Source organism: Diorhabda sublineata, chromosome 6 (assembly GCF_026230105.1).
Source record: "Diorhabda sublineata isolate icDioSubl1.1 chromosome 6, icDioSubl1.1, whole genome shotgun sequence".
Lineage (NCBI taxonomy): Eukaryota > Metazoa > Arthropoda > Insecta > Coleoptera > Chrysomelidae > Diorhabda > Diorhabda sublineata.
In genome coordinates, this window is record NC_079479.1 from 13,176,894 (window position 1) to 13,202,510 (window position 25,617).

The following is a 25,617-nucleotide window of genomic DNA, read 5'->3' on the forward strand; positions in this document are numbered from 1 at the left end:
CCGTTCGAGGTAAAAAAATTATTGAAAATCATTTTTGGGATCTTATACAAGGTAATAAAATGACTAAAAAAATATTAAAAATTATTTTTGGAACCTTGCGAAAGTAAAAAACTAATTTTTAAAAATACAACTATCATTTTTGAGATCTTATTAAGGTGTAAAAATTATAGAAAATAATTTTGGGGATCTTTTGAAATGTAAAAAAAACAAAAATCATTTTTATTTTTGGGATTTTTTAAGAGGTAAAAATAATAACAACAATTAAATGTCGTCGTATAAAATTTTACTACTAAAATAAAAATGCTATACAGAGAGATAAATTTAAATAAATTCAAGTTAATAAATATATTTTTTTAACCCTAAAACAATTAATTCCATAACATACACTCTATAATAAAATAAAAACATTGACTGTGTGACTGAAGCGACCCTTACAAATCGATCGACGACCAAATTAAAAACTCCATTGTACTATAAATTACCTCGGGAATCGTTAGGAATGTGATTGATTGTCGACGACGGGAAGAAGAAACGACGCCGTTTGCGCAACCGCATTACCGCCGCAACTCGCATAACCGTTATGGAACATTTCCGGTATTTGTACTAAAGTTTCGTTCAAAGCGTTCTCGTCTAATAACGAATCCAACAATCCCTGAGATTGACTCAATTTCTCTAAAGATTTTACGTCGTTATCGACTGCAGCTAAAGCTTTTTCCAATTCTTCGGTTTCTTCTCGCGTCGGTTCGTATTCGCCATTTCTATTAACTGAAATGCCAAAAAAATTATTACACGCATATGTGAAAAATCCGGTCCTGTTCTTCGTTTATGTCAAACAGCAGGACCAGATCGACTTTGATGCTTTTCATTTTTTATATAACTCGATTTGATAGAGAAAACCGTTTAAGCTAATCCGGTCCTGTTGTTTATACCCATGTAAATAAACAACAGGACCGGATCAACTCGTACGGTTTTCAATATAACATCGAATTTTATATAAAACTGAAAATTATCTAAGCCAGTGTCCGTTACTGCTGTTTGTTTATATCACATAGACAGGCCGGATCGAATTGATCATAAACGAAAAAAAAATTACCTACAAAAAAGTCGTTAAATTCATACAAAGCTGATTCGGTCCTTCTGTTCGTTTACATAGATAATGTAAACAAACTACAGGGCCGGATCTGACGATTTTTACAATTTTTTAAATCATTAGATATTGTGAGAACCGTTCTAGCTGATCCGGTCCTTACATTGCCAAAGTAAACAAACAACAGGACCGGCTCGAGGGGATATAAAACGATTTAACAAAAGATATGTTTACCTGTAAAGAAGTCGTTAAATTCATCAACTTGTATAGTATTTAACACGTTATTTATGTCATTTTCTTCTAATAGATGTGGTTGCGTTTGCAAATTGCCCCCGTTTAAACCGAGAACCTGATCTATCATTTGTATATCTTCGACTTCCAAAGTCGAAGAATCCGCTTCCGTTAAATCGTCAGGATCTAAAAATTAACAAATAAAAAATGAAAAATAAAACGAGATAAAATATACAAGGCGACGAAATCTGCTTTTTATTTTAATCAAAACACTCTGTAGTTCATTTCTGATATAAAATTCTCTTTGCTTGTTATAATTACGAGAACGAAAATATTAGTTGAATCTGATACAGGGTGAATCAAAATGAAGTGATTTTGTTTCCAATAAAATACAGGGTGATTTAAAAACTAATAAGTTTTGGGGTAAAAATGTCACATTTCAAACCAATAGAAAACAGGTGAAACAAAAATACCGAAAATTATTGGTAGTTTACCTGAATTGGACGTTTTGGCAGATGTTTCTATCAACGTGTTACTAGATATGTTGAGATCTTCGGATTTCGCGCTAGATCTTTTCCGTTTTTTATTTCTTTTTTGTGGTCTAATCATCGCCGATAATTTCACTTTTCTTTTCAATTTTTTCGGTTTTCCTTCTTGGAATAATTTGTAATTATCCTAAAATTATTAGTAAAACTTTCGTACCCATTCCACAATTAAAATATTTTTTTCAATCTCTACTATATCAACAAATTCAATTGGGGATTTTGAAAAAAATTTAAACTGATGGTAGGTGATCTATCGGTTCAAATAATATATTTTGAATATTAACAGATAAAAGAATAGATTTACAAAAAAAAAACGTATATAACCTTTTTTGTAGAAATTTTTATGAGCCTCAATTTTTATTTAAAACTCTTTTTACGAAAATCAATATTTTTGGAGATATTTAATGAAACTTTGAAGGAGACTGAAGGCAAATGAAGCTTTTTAATGGTTTATCTCCTCTAATCAACCAGAAGCTTTGGTAAAATCGGGGGACTCATCTTTTTGATACCACGCCTAACTAAGCACCATAGAATAACGACAATTATTAACCCTTTAAAATTGGAAACTCACCCTTTTTCTGGCATGTTCAGTACATAAAGGTAGTTCATGTAATATATCGAGTACGGGTGTTGAACACTGTCTATTATCAGAAAACTTTGCAGTACAATGTTCAAATAAAGATTGTTCCGGATTTAACATTATATGTAATATACAATGCCGAGCGCATGGTAACGCAGGTTTCCAACATTTATCAATTTCGCACATTCTAGGAGCCACTAGCCGACTGCAACCTGTTCGATACCCGTTTCTCAGTATAGGATTCACGTCGTTTATCAACTTTTCTGGTAAATTTAATGGTAAATTCGGTTTCCCTACATCGCTTCTCGTCAATTGTTGTATATACCTCCGGAATTCGTGTCTTGTTATTTCTATTTTTTCTTCTCGAGATCTATCTTCCAATTTGAATTTCTGAAAAGAATTAGTAACATTATTAACACGAAATTTAGTAATTTTGTTTTCGATTACCTCAAGTCCGGCACTAAACCAATGTTGTTGATAATGATTATGTATATTGTTTTCTATGTTCATCTTAACAACTAACTCAGTACGTTTTTGTTCTTTATTTAACCCTAATTTCAATTAGATTCCTATGAGCGACACTTTTACATTAAAATAATTCAATTACATTCTAATATATTACCGACTATAATCAAAATTCATATCTGTGTCTCCACTTTTGATGATACTTCAATTTTATCATCTTACATTTAGCATTTTTTAAAACTACACCTAAAACATAATGAAAATTAATTTGAATATTTCTCTTTCAAACTTGTTATTGTCATAATAATAAATCGTAAATAGATGTAGAAATAAAAGTTTTATAATTGGAGCTAAACTTATATTTAATTAAATACAACATACGCACCTCGTTACTAATTATAATTAAATAACATCAATACTTTTGGGTGCTTCTAATTGTAGATTATGTAAAATTACGAATCGGATTAATTAACAATAATGAATAATTGGAAAATAAATAATTTCATAAGGTATTTAGAATTGTACAATTCTTCTTCTTTTTTATATGTTTGACATTTTATCGAACCGACTACTATTACAGCTAAATCTTCTTTTTTCGCAAATAGAAGTTTATTCAAAATATGAATTGATTATTTTTTTCTTCATAAAAAACTCTATTGTTATCGTTAAAACTTCATTTAATCGTGTAGAAATAAAAAAAATATTTTTTTTGACGAAATAAATACCCTATAAAAAATTGTTTGCCCTGCCGGAATGTCAAAAGGTTCAATGCCACCTAATCGTCGAGTCCAGTGAAGTAGTGAAAATATTTTTTTGTGGTATTAGGATATTCGAGGTTTATCTAATTTCTTCATCCTTGCTTCTGGATTTCCTCTTTCATCACTGTCGTCCTAAGCTCATTAATTTTTCTGCATTCAGATGTACTTCTTATTGTTTCTTTTCTCTGAGGTGTTGTATACTGCCTCTGCTGTTTACTACATCGTCTGCATATGCCAGAAATTGTATTATCCCATTCTAATAATATATTGAACAACCTAACGGATAACTGATCTTCCTGATTTAATCTCCTGTTTGTCTGCGAACATTTTGATAATCTTTGGTTTGCCTTTTTTACGTTTTTGTATGGTTATACAGATTAAGTCTGAAAATATAAAGTATTCCTGTATAAAATTGATTTTTCTTACGAATTCTCACATTAATTAGAATCATACAGTAAATAAATAGATGTTGAAATCACATTTTGTGAAACAAACAATACGATATGTTATTTCTTATTTCATGTAATAACTTCTAGAACTATTCATCTTGTAAATCTATTTTTTGGTAAAGTTTTCTCATATAAAATACAAAACTCTCGTTCGAAAATCAAATACCTATGTGAAAAGTTTTGATGTGCATAATAATAAAAATATTATATTGAAACAGATTTCGAATTTGATGAAAAAAAAAAGATGATGTCCGAAAACTTTTATAACGGAAGCGTACAATACCTTTTTTTTTCATATAGTTCACTTACCGTTACGAATGACAGAATTTCGAATCCTAATTACAGTGTTTAATTTTAATTATAATCAAATAATGTAGTTCTTATTATTACATAAAATTTTAACCCTATATAAATAAATTAAGTACGCCTATGAAATTTCACCACAATAATGGCCGTTTCTGTTAACTGGCATTAATTATCGACTGAAATAACCACTTGCTAGTTGATTTTTACATAAAAAGTCTAGTTTAATCCATTTCTGGTAATACTCCATTACGCGTCGGCCATTGTCGTGTGTGTTAACTCGAAACAGTGATGAAAATGTTTTTTCGATAATATTGATTTTTTGTTAGCGTCGAAAGTATTGATTAACTTATTTATCTAATGTCGAAAATTAGTGAAACAAAGTTTGAACCGTGTTTAACGAGTTTTACTAAATATAAACTGTGTGTAGTTCGTGAAAATGTCTTTTCGTCGAAATAGTGACTTGGAGACATGTAAAACTGATTAAGACAAGTTATGGTGATTTAAATAGTTCTAATCATAGCAGGAATAACTGAGCAGATCAATTCAACAGGTATTTTATATTATAATATTTTTCTATTAATATCGTGCTAAAAATTATTTAATCAATAATTATCGATTGAATTGAATATATGAATAGGTAGGTAGACAATATTTTTAATTATATATTTGATTTTTCTGTATTTCAAATTGATTTGAACTATATCATTTTGCTCTATATTCAATGCAATTATTCTAATAATCAAATTAATGTCTCAATATTCAATAAAATAGATTTTTTATTAGTGTAATTGTTGAATTAGTTATTTAATTTATAAAGGTCATTGTTATAGGAGGTAGCTACAATTATGATACTTTTTTTTCAACTTTATACTTCTTAGATCGTTTTATATGTTTTTCGTGACAAATCATGTTGGTTTTAAGTCTCTTAATAAAAAAATCAATTCAAAATGATTTTCTTTCAAGAGACCTAAAATCGACTGGATTTATCAAGAAAAATTTTATTTTACATATGTATGGATTAGAAGATGTAGTTAAAAACTTTTTAATTTGAAATATTTAGATTTGCATGTGACTTATTTATTTTCACATTTCTCATAAAATTTGAATTTTTTGATGCTGTCTTTCCTTATTAAACGATTTATTCCTGTTTACTGTGGTTTAAACTGCATTGGACTTTAATTTCAGTATATTTTTGTTTAAGTTTTTTAATTCTCAGCCCTTACAATTAGTGGTACAATAGGTTGACATACGCGTTTCTATCAATGATATTAGCAGTACATGATGTTTTTGTAAGGTGATGTTCACAATTAATGATGTTCCACAGATTTTGCAGCAATGCCAGTGAATTTACTTGTTTTGAATATTAGGAATTAAGTTTAAATTTTTCTGTAGTTGTTGATTGTTATAATCTGACCGCTCATTACAGAGAGTAATCACGTGCATAGTGCGTGAGAGAGAAATTGTAAGCCTGAATCACACCATACACAACACTAAAAGGTATTTAGTGGCAAATTTGAATTGAATTTTAAATGCTTTTTTCAAACTAACATTTTTATTTGAATTTTAAATACATTATTTTAATATCATATCATATAAATAATACTTTTATTTATCAATTGCATAGCATTCATACATTAAAATCTTCGTTCACTAAGTTAACTACTAAATGTTATACCTACATATTTCACACGTTGCCTTGATTTTTTCAAAAGTATCTATAAATATATATAATGATTATTTTAATCGTAATTTTGTTTTCCCTAACCTTAAATAGCTAGACGGTTTTTCAAATTTATGGTATACTAAATAAAAATGCAAGGGTACCTAATACTGTAAACGTAAAGTAATATCTAAGAAAGAAATGTCGTGCTATATGTTTTATTCAACTACGTATCAAAGGTTATAAAGTAAATTCATACAAAACGATATAAATAATAATAATAATAATAATAATAATAATAATAATAATAATAATAATAATAATAATAATAATAATAATAATAATAATAATAATAATAATAATAATAATAATAATAATAATAATAATAATAATAATAATCTTTATAAACAACACAAGGTCCTTTTCTAAATAAATTCTTTGTTTTCACAAAAGGTGGTTGAGAGGGATTTAAGGGCAGCATAAATTTATTATTAGAGATTCCACTTGTTTTTCCATTAAATTATCAATGTCCCACATTTTATTTCGAAAAAAGCGGACATGTTGGATTGCCTTACTCCAATTGGTTTGGGTAACATTATTTAAAGCTTTAGTAAATAAAGTTTGGACATCACTAATTTTAAATGTTGTGTTTTTCCTTGCCACCTCACCCTTGATTTGTGCCCATATGAGTTCAATTGGGTTGAATTCACAATGGTAAGGTGGCAATCGTAAAACAATTTTATTTTTCTCTTTGGCCATCTCATCAACGACATATCTTTGGACTAATGGCCGATTCTCTTTAACCAATGCCAAAATTTTTTTACCCTCACTAACCAAAAGATTGCAACCACAATAAAAACAATAACTTGGTTGCAATGAGGAAAATCGCTCCAGTTTTTATAAATAATAAATATTTATTATACTTTGTATCCTCAGATGCATTTTGTCAAAATTCTAAAAGTATTAAAGCAATGACGCGTTTAGAAATGATTGTTCTTCAGATTGAATAACGTAAATAGACAGTTTAAATTTAGTTCCATGAATATCACAGCCACTTTTAACAATAAAATTGATTTTAAAATAGAGGATAGTCAATGTATAACATAACTATAATACCACATATTAAAGAATAATAAAAATTAAAGTACATGTTTAACATGCGCTATTTATTATACAGTCACATAATTCTTACTGTAGAAATGTAGTTGAATTTTTATCAAAGTAAATAAATAACATAATAAAACAGAAGCTTAAAATAATTATTAATATAAAATTTTTGGAATATAATAATAATATATTAATGTAACGTGCAGCTGTGTGAACTTGACTTTCTCAGACATTGCTTCAGCCAATACGAATGGTTATAAAAGGTACCACTAGCATCCCATGAGCCGATCACGCGTTTTTATTGCTCTCACTACCGACCGGCCAGATTATAGTTAGATATTATTTCCATATTTTCTTTTCAATATATGGTTGTTAAACAACAGCTTCAATTGTTGGTTCTCTATAATATAAGAAAAGTATCAAAAAAATGAAGCAATTCGAATTTTATATAATATACAGGAATTGTCATTAAAAAATCATTGTTTGATTTGTAATTTTATTATACCACACTATGCATGGTTCTAAATGAGCTATTGTCTTTTATATGCTCTTGCAATCACTCTAGAACATTCTAGAAACTTATGTCTGGTTATGAATAACTTCATTTAGAAACCTTAGTCCAATAAGGGTTACCTATTTGAAATCATTGCTTTGGGTTTTACCAATATTTAGATTGGTAGACCTTTGGTTTGGCTTTTTGAACTTGAGGAAAGGTTGTATTTTGTGGGGTCCATTTTTAGGAGATGGAGGCTTTGCTGACGATAGGAAAGACGTCCATATGTAAAAAGAAAGTAAAAAATAATTATTGACAACGTTATTAATCATTCAAATTTTATTTACGTTGGGCAATTGTATCTTGATGGTATTAAGAAAATCGAGGACCAGATTTGATTTACTTTAGCTTTGATTAATTTAGGTTAATTTCGATTGGGTTAGATATACTTAACTTACGGTTTGGTTTAGTTTAGTTTCAAAATGATCAGATTTACTTCACCTTCTATTAGGTTACATTTACTTTAGCTTCATTTAGCTTAGATTTACTTCAGATTTGATTATGTTAAGTTTGCGTTAGCTTCCATTTGGTTAGATTTATTCTAGATTCGATTAGTTTAAGTTCACTTTAGCTTCTATTTGGTTAGATTTATTGCAGTTTCGATTAGGTTGGGTTCATTTTATTTTGGATTAGGTTATTTCAATTCGAAGAAACTCGGGAAAAAATATATTTTTCTTTGGAAAGCGATGGTTTTTTTGACAATAAAGGAAAACTGCTGTAATTCGTAAATCCAGAGACCAAAAAGTCGAGCCTGAAGTACTGATTTCCGGAATCTAAATGCTAAACTAACGTGTTTTTATCATGATCTCAAACCGAGTGATATAGCAGAATTTTCTAACGAAAAAATGAATAATTTATTCATTTTTCATTCATAAATTATTTAGAATTTAATTTTAAATGCATTTTAATCGTTTTCATTATTTAATTTTCCTAAATTTTTAAATTATAATCCTTTATCAACCGTTTTGGCAGTGTTCGTACGTCGCGCATCGTCCTTATTCAGCACACACACATTTCAGAGTAAATGTAGCCTGAGAAATTGGTAAAGAAGTGCCTTTCTTCATAGATCACCCCTTCTATTGTTCGTTTGGGACCCCTCAGTAGATTAGCGATTAATGCCTTCGGGACGCTGCCGGCTGCATTGGCACGGGCTTCTTTCCTTTTATTAAATATGAGGAAAATCGTTGAACGGTCGTGGCATCTTGATAAACGTCTTTTCCGAACAAACGCGAACATAGATTCATACTTTTTCTTCATTTCACTACCGATTTTTGAACTTTCTGTATTTTATTTAGTGGGATGCTGATTCCAGATATACCGTGAAGGTATTTAAATTCAATATACGGATTTATAAATACAAATCAAGTTGTTTAGATCACCCTGTATACTTTACAGGGTACAGTATCTTTTTCAATATTTATTCAACCATCAAAGACATCAATCAAAAGTGTCGTTTCAAACTAACAACGTGGAATATCAAATTTTGAGAGTTAACAAAAATTAAGTCTCTCCCTATATTGCTATAAATGACTAATGATACTTCATAATAAAACGATATCCCATTGTAAGTTGAGGGTTCGAGCGCCAGCGGACTTTTCACTTTATCATTACGATAGGATGTTGATTATGTCAAAAAGAACATTTATTATCATTAACGAGACAGGAGAAAAAAATTTGACATTTTATTATGTTCCACTATAGCTTATTCAACGCAATTATATTAGATAATTATAATAATTATTTCGATAAATAGCGAAATATTGATGTTCGAAAAATCAATATTTTTAACTGTTTTTGAAAAGAAAACTAAAATCAACCCGATTTATTTATATTTATTCATAAATACGTCAGAGTAATGAATTTTCGTGATCCTTATATCATAGTTAGTGGTCAGAGACGTTTTGATAAGTCCCTTGTGCTCAGCTAAATTTAACAAAGGTCAATGAACCTTTTAACGCCACTATTTAAACTGTGAGATTTGCCTTGGTACATGGGCACCCACCGATGACGTGATCTGCTTTTTCTCCCTCCTCCTGAACCAGAGGCATTTCAAATACATATAATATAGAGAAAGCGTCTTGGACGATCGTATCCAGTCGAATTTCACACTTATTTAATTAGAGCATTTGATAGGTAACAGAAACAGGAAGCTCTTCTTTCTGTTTTTCCGCAGACACTTTTGTGGCAGCTCTATTATCTGAGCAGATTGAGATTCCCTCCATCACACCTAATACTTTGAAGACCTGTTCTCCAATGGAGAAATGTCTTATTTTGAGGTATCATTAGCAGAAACTCATCCTCATTTGAGTACTTGGTGATTCCGTTATTTGGAATAGAGAAGTTAAAGTTAGCTGTCCACTGTTGGTCAGTGATTAGTGTCTTGTTATTGACGCGATCCTTCACATTCACCTGCAGCTTGCAATCTGCTGTTGATAGTCAGTCTATGTGTTGTCTTAAGTACAAAAGTTGAAGGACTAGTAGTTGCCTAGAAGTGGTGAGGTGCCGAAATCAGTCCACTTGCACTTACTAACACGGTGAGTGTCGATCACGTTTACTGATCAATACAATTCGTTTATCTTCAATGGTTGAGGTTTGAGCCGATCTGAATATTCCTCCTGGTGGATACATTTTTTTTACTCTGTACGTGATCCGTAAATGATTTTCAACTGCAGCTTCTAAATATTTCGATAACGTCTTTCCTGTCTAATGATCGACTTAATTTCTTATCGAGTTGGTTATTGGAAAACGTGATAAAGATAGCGAAACGATCTTTTATGAGTGATTCAAATGAATTCATTGTCTTATCTCTATACGTCCTTCCGGCTAATTGGCCATAAAGACTGAGCCTTTTCTCAAAAGGGGCACAAATACCACTTTATCTTTCAATTAAAAGCGAATTTCAATATTTTATAATACTTTTTAATTGCATTGACACAGAACCGGTCTTGGGATACCTTTCGCAAAAAATAAATATAATCTTATCAAATTTGGGGCAAAAAAATCGATTCCACTGAACACGAAATTGTATTTTTCTTAGTGAAATCTTGAAGCTAACGCCATTAAATTCAAAAATATTTCTTTCTCTCACAGTTCAACAAAATGTAACCACCCTTTTTATGCTTGTTTAGGGGTAACTGACTTTTAAAAAAAGTTATATACCTGACCCACCACTATCAATTAACCATCTCTGTTAACAAAAAATAAGTATTTTACCTAAAAATTGATACAGCAAGTGATAAAGCTGCTCAAGCGGTCACCATATTACGACAAAACCAGATTCAGTCTGCCGTCAATCAATGTCAACCAGATCGCTGATAAATCAGGTCCTCACAAGTGCTAAAGCCCAGGAAGAGCTCAGAGAAATGCGAGGAGTGGAGCCAAGCCAAAAAGACCAGCTACTGGTCCCCAATTAACCCCATCCCATCGATTTACGATTTGCCAGAAAACGCGTTAATTGGACTGACGAAAAAAGTATCCCTGCATGGTAGCGATGGAAGAGGACGAGTTTGCAGGAAACCTGGAGAAAGATTCGCATAAAATAAAACTTTTGGAAGAGGTTCCTGGATGGTTTGAGAGCCCATTTCAATGGAAGGATTAACCGCGAACAGTTTCATTCTAATGCAAGGCAATGCCCGTCCAGAAATCGGAACTCAAAATGGCGCTCACGAAAGAATGTGATAGCATCGAACAAGATCTTATTCGATCAATAAAAAGCGATTGGAAGCAGTTATTAAAGCCAGGAGCATTTTGACGAATTTAAGCTGCTAATTTCTTTACTTCCGTTGTGTATGATTCCTTTTGATACTTTTTCTGTACCTAAAAATAATTCAATTGCAACATAAACCATACAATAATTCCGCTTTTTATATATTTATAACCATTAGATACACTCTTTAGCTTAAGACGGTTCTGGAAATCGAATTAAAGTTCGTTGGTTGCCTTTGAATTTGGAACAAAAGAAATATGGCCATTATTATACCGTTAAATCGAAATTATTCCAAAATCAGATATATCATAACGATTTTATAATTAAATAATGAAATATACAGGGTTTTACGCAAATTGGAATACTTAATGATGGTGGCCGAGTTTTCGTTTTTAAAGTAACTTCTCTTTCATTCGCTCAGGCGTAATGCATTTCCAACACAAATGTTAGTATGCTTAGTTTTGATCTTGCGGACCTAAAAGTTAATCTTCGTATTGCTTTAGGTTAGGTTAGGTTTCTAAATAGCAATAAGAAAGAGAATCGGAGAGGCAATAGGGAGGTCTGAGGAGATTGCAGCGTTGTCACGATGTACAAAACTATTTGAAAACCAATGAAACAACTTTGAAATAGAGTAAACAATGGAAGGATCAGAAATAGTATGAGCAATCTTTTAAAGCTAACCGATTCGGGTTTATAAATGCTGTTGGTTCGAGGGAAGCATTGTGAAGCATTATTCTCAGTGCAGATCCTGATACAAAGAAATGAAATAAAACAAGGAAAAATAATGGAGATACAGGGGAGAAACACTAAGACCTGAGACCGCCTGGATAGTAAAAGAACAAGTCTTTGGAATAAGTTAGAAATTAATCCATTACTCCAAAAGATCCTGCGAGGCGAGGTCCAGAAAGAAGACGAATCTGGATCAATGAAACACCTTCCCTCAACTCTTTGGCATTGCTGCTGATAGCTTTAAAGTTGTAATAATGATCGCCAATATTCGTCACAAGGAAGAAATTATTTAATCTACCCTCTTATACATTTTACGTCAGCTAATTAGGGTATCAAAACAAATCAAACAAATTAACAAGTTACAGAACAATGAGATGTTAATTGAGTTTCCCGTAAAATAATTTCCCATTGTCCGCGTTTCCGCTCTCGTGAACTTATAAATAATTTGAATTTGGTTTGTAGACCATAACGACTATCTAGTAACAAGTTGTATCTAGCTCGGTTTACGAAATTGTAATGGTTAAGGCGGAACAAAAAATTAAGAGATGAAAATTTTGATATAAAGATAAGTAATGGTGGAAACGTTTTGGTAGACTTCGAAGATGATCATTTACATAGAAATCTCGACCCATTGATCCTCTTTTGAAAACCGTTTTCTAATAATTTCTTTTCGCTACTTGGGTGATAGTTCCAGAAGTTTCTGACCTGAAGTTTTCAGTGAATTTGTAAACATGGAAAAAATCGTTTTATGATACAATATTTTCATTTGAAAAGTCCTTAAGCCAACCAAAATAAAAGCTGAACTAAATTCTACTCTGGATGAGACTGTTCCTTCGTTATCAACAGTAAAATATTGTGTAGCATAGTTTAGACGAGACTGTACGATGTGCGAAGACCAGTAGCGCAGTAGTCGACCAAATGAGGTAAAGACTCCAAAAATGTTGAAGAAAATCCACAGGATGGTCGTCGACTGGAAGTGCGCCAGCCAGCATTCCAAAAACTGCAATAACTTCACACCAAAAACAATGAAAACAATAGACTAAAGAAGAGGAATCGGTTCCAAAAGAGAGACAAAGACCGTTCCATGTGCAGGCAAGGTTTTGTGGGATGCGCGTGGGATAATTTTTCTAATTAATGAACAATGGACGTCTTAACCATCTTCAACGTCAACTTTAACGATCTGTGTACCGTAAGGGTCGTGCCAAAGCGATGTAGAAAAGAAAGAGCTACAGAGAGAGTATTTTATTTATTTACTAAATTGGAGTGTAAATCCGATTTATGGAAATGTTGAATACGAACACTAATTGTGTTCCTGTTTACTGATTTCAGTTTTTGCCAGTGACGTAGCATTATTTAAAACAGAATAAAATAAGATCAATGTCTGACGTAACTTCCTTCATAACAAAAACAAGTCTTCACACTTTTTTAAGTGATACTCTACCTTCCTATATGATGGTACTTTTAGGAAAAACCATAAACGTATACGATAATATCTCTTCTGCAAGTAGAATTTTTATGTTAGGTTGTTAGTGTCTAACCCTTTTACCATTTACCTTAGAAAAACAGATTAAAGTACATTATATAATACAAAGTATGCGATCTCTTAAACTAAATGAACTAAATGAAGTTTTGTTTGTTCAGGAGGAAATTCAAAGTTATCTTTTCCCAGATATTCTTATAACATCTTGTGCTCCCTCTTCGACTGGGCTTTCGAAAGACGTGCACTAATTCTAGCGTCATGTTGCTGGGAGCTCACTACGGCTCGAACTGCTGTGTTTCCAACACCCCCTTCAACTTAGCCCTACGCTCGAACGTTCGTTATGACTTACAGTCACTTCGGAAAAATATATTTTCCGCACATACCCTGTATGTAATACTATAATCTTCATTATGCATAAGCGAATAGTATGTTTTATTCCCACTTGTTGGCGTATGTATTTTAAAGAATTTGAGTAGATTTGGCAACGTTTTTCAATATTTTATATCAAATTTCCACACACTTTTTAGTTTTTTGATGTTTTTTTTATAATTTTTGCACCTATTTTACGTAAACATAAAAAACGAACATATTCTACAAATATAGACAATCAGATGATTGTTTTTATCGCACTAGATCTAGGAAAATTGAGTTTTTTTATTACGACGATAGTCCCAGCAGTACCTGGCCTGACTTAGAGATGGTGGTAGTTGCTTGCTACCAGTATATTAGAAAATACACAATCTATGCAGCATATGTTTAGTATTTGTTTAGCAGCTATCCATAGATAGTAGTAGTATAGATGTTTCCATCGAGTTTTTGGCAATGCTTCACAGAAATAAAACAGTTTCATACCCATTGATGAAACGTGGGTCCACCACTTCACACCCAAACTAAAAAAACAATCAAAACATGGGACTGAAAGCAGAGAACCGGATCTTAAGACGGCAATTGACCGTTCCATTTGCAAGTAAGGTTTTTGGAACGCGCGTGGGATAATTTCCATGATTTTCTTGATAGAGGAAAAACTATCAACGACAAGTAACTTATTGCAACGTTTTAGCGAAGAAATCAACCAAAAACGTGTTAGTGTAACGTATTTAATTGATGAATTAAAGTTCGAATTGATACCCCATGCACCCTATTCGCCAGATTTAGCCTCCTCGGATTATTTTCTGTTCCCCGACGTAAAAAATAGGTTGGTGGTCAAAGATTTTCCAGCAATGGAGAAGTTATGTCGGCAGTTAACGGCTATTTTGAGTAGCTTGACGATTTTCTTTGTTGGGTCAGTTACTTCTGGAGCTCTATCAAAGTAGCGGCGTCAAATTAGCAAAAATCAATAAAAAAATATGCAAAATTTGGAGTTTTTTTGTTGCTATTCAGTTGCTGAAACCGCGATTTTGTTGCTTAAGCCGTTCGCGAAAAATCGCAATTAATGCTAAATTCATATAAACTAGCATAAAATTCTGATAAATCAATAAATATCGAGTGAACCAAAATTTGTTGCTGCAAGTACTAACGAAAATTAGAAAAACAAAGACCGGACGAATTTTTTATACTAGCAGTAATTTTCTTGACACATGCTAGCTTGAATTCGACTTGTTGAACAACAAATGCTGAAGAAATTTTATTTGCTACATTGAACAATGTTCAAATGAGCCTAAAGAATAAGCAACAAAATGTGGTACTTTTGAAATAATTTTTAAACGGCTCTACTGATCGATTTTAAAAACTTATCAGCTTTCAACCTCAAAAAACCACGTCGATCACCGCCAGTCTGGTCGAAATTAGTTGATTTGTTCGTGAGTTATCGTTGAAGAAAGAAAACCAAGTTTTTTTTTAACTTTCCGCTAAGAAAATTGAAAATTTCGAATAATGGGGGAGTTATTGATTTTAACCCATTTTCGAAAATCGACTTTTCCTCAGATCTCGCCGTTTTGAAGTCCTAGAAAGCTTCCCTGAATATTTCCGCAATTATGTTCGTATGTCTTTATGTATGTTTGTGTGTTTCTATGTGTATGATGTGACACACTTAACACTTAACTTTTGAACGGCTCGATCCATTCCATCGCGGTTGTAGTCATTCCAAAAAAGGCTTGACCAAACTTAGATTTTGAGTACAATTTGAACCAATTCGGACCAGTAGATTTTAAGAAATCTCAAAAAAACTATTTTTTTCAAATGTGGTTTTTTGGACATAACTTAAACGGCTTCATCGATCGATTCCAAAATATAATTAGCTCTTACTGTTGCTGCTCGGTAGGATCAGCCGATTTTCAGTTTCCATTTCGTTGCTTATTTTTTAGGCTCATTTGAACTTTGATTAATGTAGCAAATAAATTTTTTTTAGCATTTGTTGTTCAACAAGTCGAGTTTAAGCTAGCATGTGTCAAGAAAATTAATCCTAGTATAAAAAATTCGTCAGGTATTTTTCGGGTAGTACTTACTTGCAGCAACAAATTAGCAACAACTTTTGGTTCACCAATTGACTCGATATTTATTGATTTACCAAAATATTATGCTAGTTTATATGAATTTAGGTTTCAGCAACTAAAGTTTCAAATTTTGCATATTTGTTTATTGATTTTTACTAATTTGACACTGCTATTTTGATAGAGCTCAGTTAATGGCTATTTTGAGTAGCTTGACGATTTTCTTTGTTGGGCCAGTTACTTCTGGAAGCATCCTCGTAAATCTAGTGATTTATACAAAAAAAAATATTTCTTACGCCACTGCATATATTCATATATTTTCCTTAGATTGGAGAAAAGTCGTCTTTTTTATATACGAGAGAAGCATTCTTAAATGAAAAACTGAAAACTAGTTATGGTCTTGCTTTTACTTCATTTACATCGCCATTTTTCGTAGGCTGTCGCCGTTCTTTGCCTAATGCGCGACTTTGTATTCTCGAACATGTACACACTTTGTAGTCTGATTAGGGTGAATTATTGTGGGCAGTCCCCCATCACTTAACATCCAATAAAGTCTACGAAGAAATTACGTTTTTCTTTGTTTTGTTTGTTGAAAATAAGATAACAGACCTTATAGTCTATTTTTACGAATAACAGAGTATTAAAATAATAAACCACAGGCATATCATTCATTCATACGAAAAAAATTATTTTTCTTTTGAAACCTTTCCCTCTATTTATGCTCATAATAGTACAATCCGGCTTGGTTCCCAATGAGATTGGTGGTTATTTAACCACCATAATTGCACGGTTTTCTACAATTTCATATTTTTTGAGAATTACCCTTTATGGGGACAGAAAAAAAATTTATAGGAGGCAGATTTGTTGGAGTTGGCCCTGATATAGGAGTTGCTCCTCTACAGGGCTGGGGTTGTGGTGGTTGCGTGCGGTGATGTTATCCTGGCTGCTGATAAGATATTTATCATTCTAAAATGGTAAATCTATCAGAGGCGTCTGTTCAACGTTTTGGAAAAATCAAAATCACCTATCATTTAAGGCCATGCGAATCCTGCCCACCAGTCACGAGAAGACGTTCCATTTCACTATTATTCTGCAGTTTGAGTTAATCTACCCCACGATTTAAGGGTAACAAGTCTGCAACACACCTACAATTTCTGGCCACGAGTTTACAAAAAGAAATTGTTAAATTTTGTTTTGATGATTATTTACGTGACTTTACATTTTCTTCGTATGTATCACCGTAAAATGTGAAAACGTTGAACTTTACGACATCAGAATCTGCAGTAATCTACAAAACGCGAACAAAACAAACCCGGAACTCGTGATAATTACCCCGTTTCGAGAATGAAGGTTATTTGCAAACTTTAAGGAAATTATAGAAATCGGAACAGTGCCCGAGAAACGGTAATTAGCTGCCGTTTGCCAAATTGACTGCAGAAACCCTTTTACGGGTAAATGGACAGCCATTCTTGTACGGTTCTCTCTGGACGAGAAAGCGCAAAAAGGTATTAAATTACATCTACTTGTCTTAAACACGGAAATTTCGATTATATTACAAAATAACGTTTTTAGCACGAAAATTTTGATAGAGAAATAAATAATTATATTAACGAGACTTAAAAAGCTATAAACCGTTCTGCAACTTACGAAATATTTAAAATCGAATGCAGTGAATCGACTAAACAATTGAATTGATGTAATTCAATAATCGTATCGGTTATTTATAGGGATGAATTAATGGGAATATGTGTAAATAAAACAACTTTTAACAATAAATAATTATTATTTCAGTCAAAACATTTATTATTATAAACAAATAAAATTACATGTATTTTCAACTCAAATTAAAAACAATATAATAAATATTCATGAAAATTATCCACCCTGTATATAAATAACTGATAATACACATTAGTTTATCGTTGCTAATTCGTGGAATCCATTTATCGAAGTCTCAAGTTGAACGACTTTTTGAAATGGATTTATAAATTTGAAAAAATTTTTTTATTGGGGTAACAATTTTTGGGAGAATGGGAGATAGATAAAGAAGGAAAAGACGTACAACAGATCGAGGAGCGGACCTATAAGTTAGATTATGGTCTGTTAATTGTACGATGACTCGGAAAAAGATATTTTTGTACAAAATGCGATTTTATTTTGAAAATCAATTGTAAAAAAAAACAACAAATTAAGTTTCGACTTCTGGGAGGTCGATAAATGGATTAGGCAACATCGAAAACGCAAAATTAACATGCTTTTCTCTGATTAAAAGTAAGTGAGTTTTCTCGAGATTTGACACCATTTTAGGAGATTTGGGATGTCAAAAATTCTTGTACAATTCACCGGAGTGTTATTGTGGTGTAAGATCCAACTTGTCTTAGTGCCAGGCTCGGACTAAAATTGAAAAAAAGTCTCCCTTGACTGTACTCAGGGTTTCCAGTTCTGTTGAACTTTTTTTTTTCATCAAAATTTCTGAGTCTTCTTTCTCTTTTCTTATCTAATTTCTGAGCTTTTCAGAAACTTAATCCTCAAATAGAAAACAATCAAAGAAACGGTGGAAAATTTGTGTAAATATTATCCCAATGGATTGATGTGTTTAAAATAATTCAAACATTCACGCACATTTGGAAACAATTGGGAGAGCGGTCACCCTACTTTATATAATTATTTTTTTTTAAATGAAAGTGGCGTATTCAGATTTTTATACAGTGTGTATAATTTTTATTGAAACGCTCTATATAAATCATTGAGAATATATTGCAATTTTTTTTTAATAAACAAAATAAAAATGTTTGCAAATTACGGAAAAAACTGCATATGCGATCCAAATTTAAACAACTACATATACAGGGTGTTGCACACATATTGTAAGAAAAACAATTTTAATTAATAATCAGACTTAATAGAACACCCTATATTTGTTAGAGATATTTATTTTCAGTAAATGTTTGGATCGTAAATAATCAAAATGAATTTACTTTATGGGTATATCTCGTTGTTAACTAAATCTAAATTTTCGATTTTATTTTACGAGATAATTTCATCGAATCATTACAGGTAAAACAAATTGAGTACATTCATTAAAAGCTGTTTAATATAAATATTTACAAACTGAATAATCAAAATTTACAATAACTAGTGATTTCGTAACAGTATGTACACGAGGAGGGGGAGTTTTTATATATTTTTTTACATAATTACTGAAGCGTTCACATCTGTTTCAGTACAATCGAATATACGAAAGTTTTTTAAAAATTTCTCGACACCTGTCGTACGGCGTTGTCTTTTCAAATACCCACGGTATTAAATTATTAATTATATCCTGTGTGTAAAGAATTTTACGCCCTTGGAATTTTTCATAGTTAAATTTGCTTCTATTTACTTTACCATCTTGTACGATAGTCAAGGAGCCATTCAAACTGGTTTTGGAATGTTTAGACGAGTTAAATGAGTTATGAAAAATAAAATTACTCTCCAATTGGTTCCAAGACACGCTAAAATTAAGGGAAAATCAAGACCTTCGGCAGCTAGAACCAAATAATATCCTGAGGTTCCTGAAAGGAACGGGAGGATAATTACCAAGTTTCTGGTGTGATGCAGAATGCCACCAGTCTCATTCCAAAATCTCGTCGCCTCGACGTCATGTTTATGCCATGTCACGTATGACTTCATCTAGGAAACTGTGTGCTCCTGGTGTGCTGCGAGCTTCTGGGTTCGTTTCTGGTTTGCAGCAAAATGATGCAGTAGAATTGAGGTCTCTGTGAATTGCTTTGCAGGATTTTTTCGAAACTGTAAAACTTGTTTTTCTTCAGGGGAACGTACCATCTCATGTTTTGGTGATTGCCATAACTAAAATTCATTTTCGTCTCACCACCGACCGTATTTACCAGATCTTTTGAAACTTGTTTCTTTGTTCATTCGAAACTTTCTAGACTACCCTCGTATAAACTTGGATTTGAGGTTTTTCTCTATTACTTTTATAGTTTTTCCAAAATTCAGATTTTTATATTTTTTGACAATTTTTTTCTTCCCTACTCGGGAGGCGATTTCCCGCACCCATTTCGAGCACTTGCAAGTAATTTGAAAAATCAGAAATTTGCCATTAATTCGCATTTGTGGAACCATTTTCTAGGACTGTATAAAAAAATTTGTATGAAAGTGGTAATTCGACATTTCAATAAAACCAAAAAAAAAATAATAAACTACTTATTGATTATTTTCAAAAACATTTACAATATATTAAAACAAAATATCAATTTGAAAAAATATAGAAATCTAATTGAATTCTCTATCTATTGAATAAGGCATCGAACAAATATGGTATCCTTAACTACAATCCTCTATATTACCATACACTTTCCCATAATACATCGACGTGACCAATAAATATAAATAATAAACAATTTATTATGAAGTATCGGATTTTAAAGCAATAAATTTGATTAAAAGATTTATAATGATGATTTTCAATGATTTGTGTGTGTTAAAATCACCCTAAATTTGTCATTGCACTATAAAAGTCAACAATCTCCTAAACAAAAAATCGTCAGGATTAATTTCTGGTAATTTGGTGGATTCTGGTTTCGCTTCTTCCAAATTAAAAAAATTTGTAGAAATCTTCATCATTTCAGTTGGAATTCACTATACTACACCAACACTCACAATTTCATTGTTTAACGCGCGTTTCGATTACCAAATTATCATCTTCAGTGACTGAATTTACTTTTTTTATTGCAATCAATGAACAATGATATGCATACAAAGTGTTTCAAAATAAAACTCTCCATTGTTGTAAATTTTTGGTCTTTGGACCTTGAGGCACTATGACTCTTCAGAGATTGTGCCCCAATCGTTATATTTTGAGCTCTCCTATACGCTCCTGCTCTTATGCGAAACACCCTGTATATGCGGAGAAAATAGTTATTATGGGATGCTCTAGGTGAAAAATGATTTCAAATTTCAGAAATAGATAAAAATTGATGTTTTAAAATATTTATTGATCACGTATCAGATAAAAATAAAATACAAGACAAACAAAAAACGTATAAATCACTACTAGAAGTAATTAACTGTACAAATAACGAAATCTTTTTGTGACACCTTGTATATACACACTTGAGCAAAAAAAATCGACTCAGGCGACACTTCTGCAATCGCATTGGAAAAAAAACTGAACACAAATATTCATTTTATTATTTTTATGAACTGACTCAAATTTAGTTCTGCCACGTACCATTGAGGGCACTGACATCGAAAATCCTCCATGTTTTTTCCACTGATTAGCGACTGAGTTTGGGTTTCTTCTTAGGGTATGTTCTGTGTGATAAAGCCGTTCAAGCCGGCATCCTATTGCGACAAGGTCAGATTCAGCGAAAAATAGCCAGAGCGCTGATGATAAGTCTGAAATTACAATGGAGGCAAAAACCGAGTTGGTTTTTATTGAAACTGGCGGTGGGTGAGGGATGATAAAAATTTTATAGCATCGAGGATTGTTATTAGGGCCGCGAGCGTGCAACTCGAGTCGATTTTTTTGCTCACGAGTGTAGTACGACAATGGTATAACTATTACGATTAATTACTTTCGGCAATAATATAAATGTTACAAACACAATGTATAAAAAGGAACATTATTGTCTCTAGAAAAACCTTTTGTTAACTGTCGATCGTCAAATCGTTGTCGCTATTATAGAGGAAAACAGAACCGCGATTACTGGAGCTATAACATCAAAGAATCCTACCGTTAATATGAAATATCCTATTGACCGCGCCATAACTCGACCGGAAAAACGTGATGATGAAGAAGAGGACGAATTCGGCTCGTCTATAATCGCCACGTTCTGGTTATCGACGTAGTTGGCTCTGAAAACGGAAAAATCTCAATTAAAAATTTATGGTTTCCGAAGAATTTGCCACGAGAATCGTATTTAAGTGGTAGGGACTTTTCGATTCGAATTCGTACTTAGTTTGGTTGGTGTGTTTCACTTTTGGTATGAATAATTTCGCGTTGATGTTGAAGTTTTTGCAAAATTTATCAGTTTCATGAATAAAAGATAAAATGCTCAAATTTCGATTGTCTTGGATATACAAAAAAGTGATCCGTTTAATTTTACGAGGGCTATTCAGAAATTTGATAATTTTTTTTCTTCTATCAACAAAAATTTCCTTCGCGTTCCTGCTTACTTGACATTACCAAAGGCCACCATATGTTAAAAAAAAACCATCAAACTCTTTGGTTTGACCTTTTTGACTTCATTAGGTGAACTATGTTTAAGTTTTCAAATCGCGCCCGTGTGAGCATTAACAGTCACAGATGAAGTGATCTGCAGTTTTATCCTCCTCCATGTACCAGCAACTCTCCGGGTGATCCGTATTGGTCCGTAGAGATATTGTCTTAGATTACCGTGTCAGGTCGAATTACATGCTTATATATATTGAGCAGTTGTTGGGTAATAGAGGCAGAAAATCCTTCTATGACTGTCTTAGCTTGTCTCGTGTCATTTTTTCTAAGCTCGTCTTGCAAACGGACCGTTGAGAAATGTATAAGCAACAGTTTTTGCTATATCAAAAAAGGATTCTGGTCCATTGACTGACCAGTTCTTGTAGAAGCCTTAACATCTTTGCTGTCTGAGCTGTTACATCGATTAAGTATCGCGTGTACAGATTCCTCTGCTCGGAAGAGGAGGATTCGTTTATTTTGGGGTGTCGTTCCCCAAGCTATTAGTCTTGGATTCCTCCAAGTCCATCAAAATGTTTGGACATTCACGTGTAGTTTTTTAAAGATACTTAGCCCCTTAGATCCGAAGGTAGAGATCCAGTAGTCTGCTGGAGTTAGAGTTTCTGGCGACAAGTTTTGTTAGGTATAAGGTTCTTATGAGCGTGCTTCATCTTCCATTGAATCTTATCAATCTTTCTTGACTTATTGACTAGGAAGTCGACGTGATTTTCTTTCTGTCTCCTTCACGTTAATGCAGTTATTGGATTATAAGCAATTACGGTTTTTTTGCAGAAAACCTGACTTTTCATCTGAAATGTAAGAGGAACCTACAGGCATACATTGCGTGGAAACTTCATGGAAACCAAAGAAGACAGCGCCTACACCGATCTGTATTCCATTGAGATAAGTAACTTTTATATTCATTTCTATGTTCAATTTTTTGAGTCTATACCCGAAGTAATCATTATTCGTACCTGGATGGTGTTTCGACAGTTGAATGTTGAGATGTGGATTTTTCCAGGTTATTCGATATATTATCTTCTTCTTGATCTTTTTCGGCCGATCCGATTTGTTCGTTATAATCTTCTTCGTCGATGGATAAACTGAAGCCTTTCGTTGGTCCTGGTATTTCTGGAAATAAACGATTCCATCAATATTTATATATTTAAAAGTTGTCGATTTACGAGAGAGGTTCAAATATTATTACATACGTCATCATGAATGCATGTTAAATGCCGACGGCCGTAGCGCGACGTTTTGTCATTCGTTGTTTGGTGTTGGAAGGCATTAAAAACACGGAACATACCTGAGTTGGTCTGCTGTAGCCTAACGTTCAAAGATGGCCACGAAAATGTAGAGAATGAATAAATGCGTCAGAGCGTTTGTCTAGTTCATATTTGAACCGCCCTCGTAGATATAATAGTTTCGTGAACTGTCATATTTTTAGTATCCTGTCCTGTCAATTTAGTCAAAGCTTTATCAGGATTTTCGCTACTGTTTAATCCCAGTTTTTTTCATTCATTAATTACTTTCTTGTGTTTAGATTTTTCAATTCAACAGTTTTTTTATGTACATCTCGTAAAAGCCTTCCTCTCACTTACAAATATTGTTATAGGTTTCAAAACTCATTTTTGAAATACAGTATCTTGGTATTGACCCGTTTTTTCAAATAATTTCATTTATATGTCAAATTTGTGCACAAAAGTTCCCAAATTTAAAAAAAAATGACATTTTTTTATATTAAAATTTATCTAAATCATTCTTGTAACTTTTCTAATACCTCCGGTATAATTGAACATCGAGCAACGTGAATAGTTTGATCTGGGGATCTTTAAGGGAAGCACTTTATTGGCCCGCACTTACCAATTTACCTTCCAGAGTTTAAAAAATCGTGAAACTTGTATAACTTATGTTAGCAGAAATTATAACTTTCCCCGTGTAAAATTTTCTGCATACAGCAATCGGTATCATTGTTGAGTTCTTAATATAACTTATGAGGATTATCTTCAACATTTAATACATCGTGAAATTTTACGTTTTCTGATACCTTAATATTATTAACAAGATCAGTTTTCCTAAATTAGTGTCTAGGTAAATTTTGTCCTTTTTGAAATCAGTGTGAAATTTAATTTCTTTCATTTTGAAAAACAGTAAAATTTCGAATAAATATTTGTGGATCTTCTCAACCCTTTCTTCATCTTGTTTTAAGAATGGTTGTTTTTGAATTTTAAAGAATACGCTCAAGTATACCGGAGGTGTTTGAAAAGTTTTCCTTTATTTCTAATATTTCCGATATGATATAATTTTCTCTGTTGTCATTTAGTAGATTATCGATATATTTGGCGCACCTTTTTAATATCCATTATTAGTCTCATGTGATTGCTCCCTCTTTAATTTTAGAGTGCCCTACTGCTCTATAAATTGAGATGTTTTGGACCGTTGATGGCATTCTTTTTGAAAAAACACCGTTTACACTACCACTACACTAATACTCACGATTACACTGACTGACGCGTGTTTCGATAACCAAGTTATTGTCTTCAGAGACTGAAGGTCGAAACGCGCGTCAGACAGTGTATTAGTGAGTGTTGGTGTAGTGGTAGTGTAAACAGTGTGTTCAGTACTTCATCTCACTGTTTATTACCTTGTGCTTTTCTCACATCCTCGTGAAGATTTCTTATTCACGTACATTGCTTTGCTATGGCTTCCAGTTTCCCTTTCATGCGTTTTTTCATAGTGGTATTGCCTTTTAAAAATAAATATTTTATCACAACGTGATATTCGGTTATACATTTGTCAAACAGAAAATATGCGTAGGAAATAATTGAATTTTTCCGACTTATTGAAAAATGCTGAATAAGTTCAGGTTGATATTCAAACAACCCTCGTATTTAGGTTAGGTACTCTTTTTATTGGGGCAACAATGTATATTACAATCATTGTTTTTTTCTTATTTTAGATATTATCTGAGGATATCAAGAGGATAAAAGAAATAATGCGACGCCTATGGATTTTGATATTCTAGTGGGAAACTTTTCATTTTATTTGTGTTTAATTTTTGATCGTTATTTTTTTTATCATGTCTGCTAAATCTACTGTTGAATATTTTCGCTTGTTTAAAATGAAAAGTTTCCATTTTTTTGCTTTTTAAACTGTACATAAAATCGTATATTATATTTAATAAATTTTTTTTTCAAATTGTGACGCATATTGTTGAAAGAAAATTAGAAACTGTTAATTTTCTATGTTCTTTCGACTAATTTAAATAACGTATCCTGATAATAATGAAAATTCGTTGTTTATTTACCTTGTTATCTT

At 32.2% G+C, this 25,617-nt stretch overlaps 2 protein-coding genes and 1 long non-coding RNA gene across 7 annotated transcripts in view; 1 reads left to right on the forward strand and 2 right to left on the reverse strand.

The window, feature by feature from the left end:
- Positions 1-261: 261 nt before the first annotated feature.
- LOC130444976 (INO80 complex subunit D) lies at positions 262-3,636 on the reverse strand. Its single transcript, XM_056780379.1, has 6 exons — positions 3,294-3,636; positions 2,891-3,154; positions 2,435-2,833; positions 1,813-1,993; positions 1,322-1,504; positions 262-765 (listed from the first exon to the last, which is right to left on the reverse strand). Exons 2-6 carry the CDS (start codon positions 2,951-2,953, stop codon positions 494-496), a joined length of 1,098 nt encoding a protein of 365 aa, XP_056636357.1. The 5' UTR covers positions 2,954-3,154; positions 3,294-3,636; the 3' UTR covers positions 262-493.
- A 947-nt stretch (positions 3,637-4,583) lies between these two features.
- Positions 4,584-25,599, forward strand: LOC130445442 (uncharacterized). The gene is made up of 2 exons (XR_008910047.1): positions 4,584-4,971; positions 23,092-25,599. It is a non-coding gene; the product is annotated as an uncharacterized LOC130445442 (long non-coding RNA).
- Positions 17,849-25,617, reverse strand: part of LOC130445440 (lachesin-like) — a 102,143-nt gene continuing 94,374 nt past the window's right edge. For 3 of the 5 annotated variants that reach the window (XM_056781054.1, XM_056781052.1, XM_056781055.1), the window contains 2 exons: positions 23,274-23,430; positions 17,849-21,944 (listed from right to left, as the gene is read on the reverse strand). In XM_056781054.1, the coding sequence (XP_056637032.1) occupies positions 21,752-21,944; positions 23,274-23,430 (350 nt within the window). In that variant the 3' untranslated portion in view covers positions 17,849-21,751. The remainder of the gene's footprint in view (positions 21,945-23,273; positions 23,431-25,617) is intronic. The other 2 variants (XM_056781053.1, XM_056781056.1) reach the window with 1 other exon arrangement.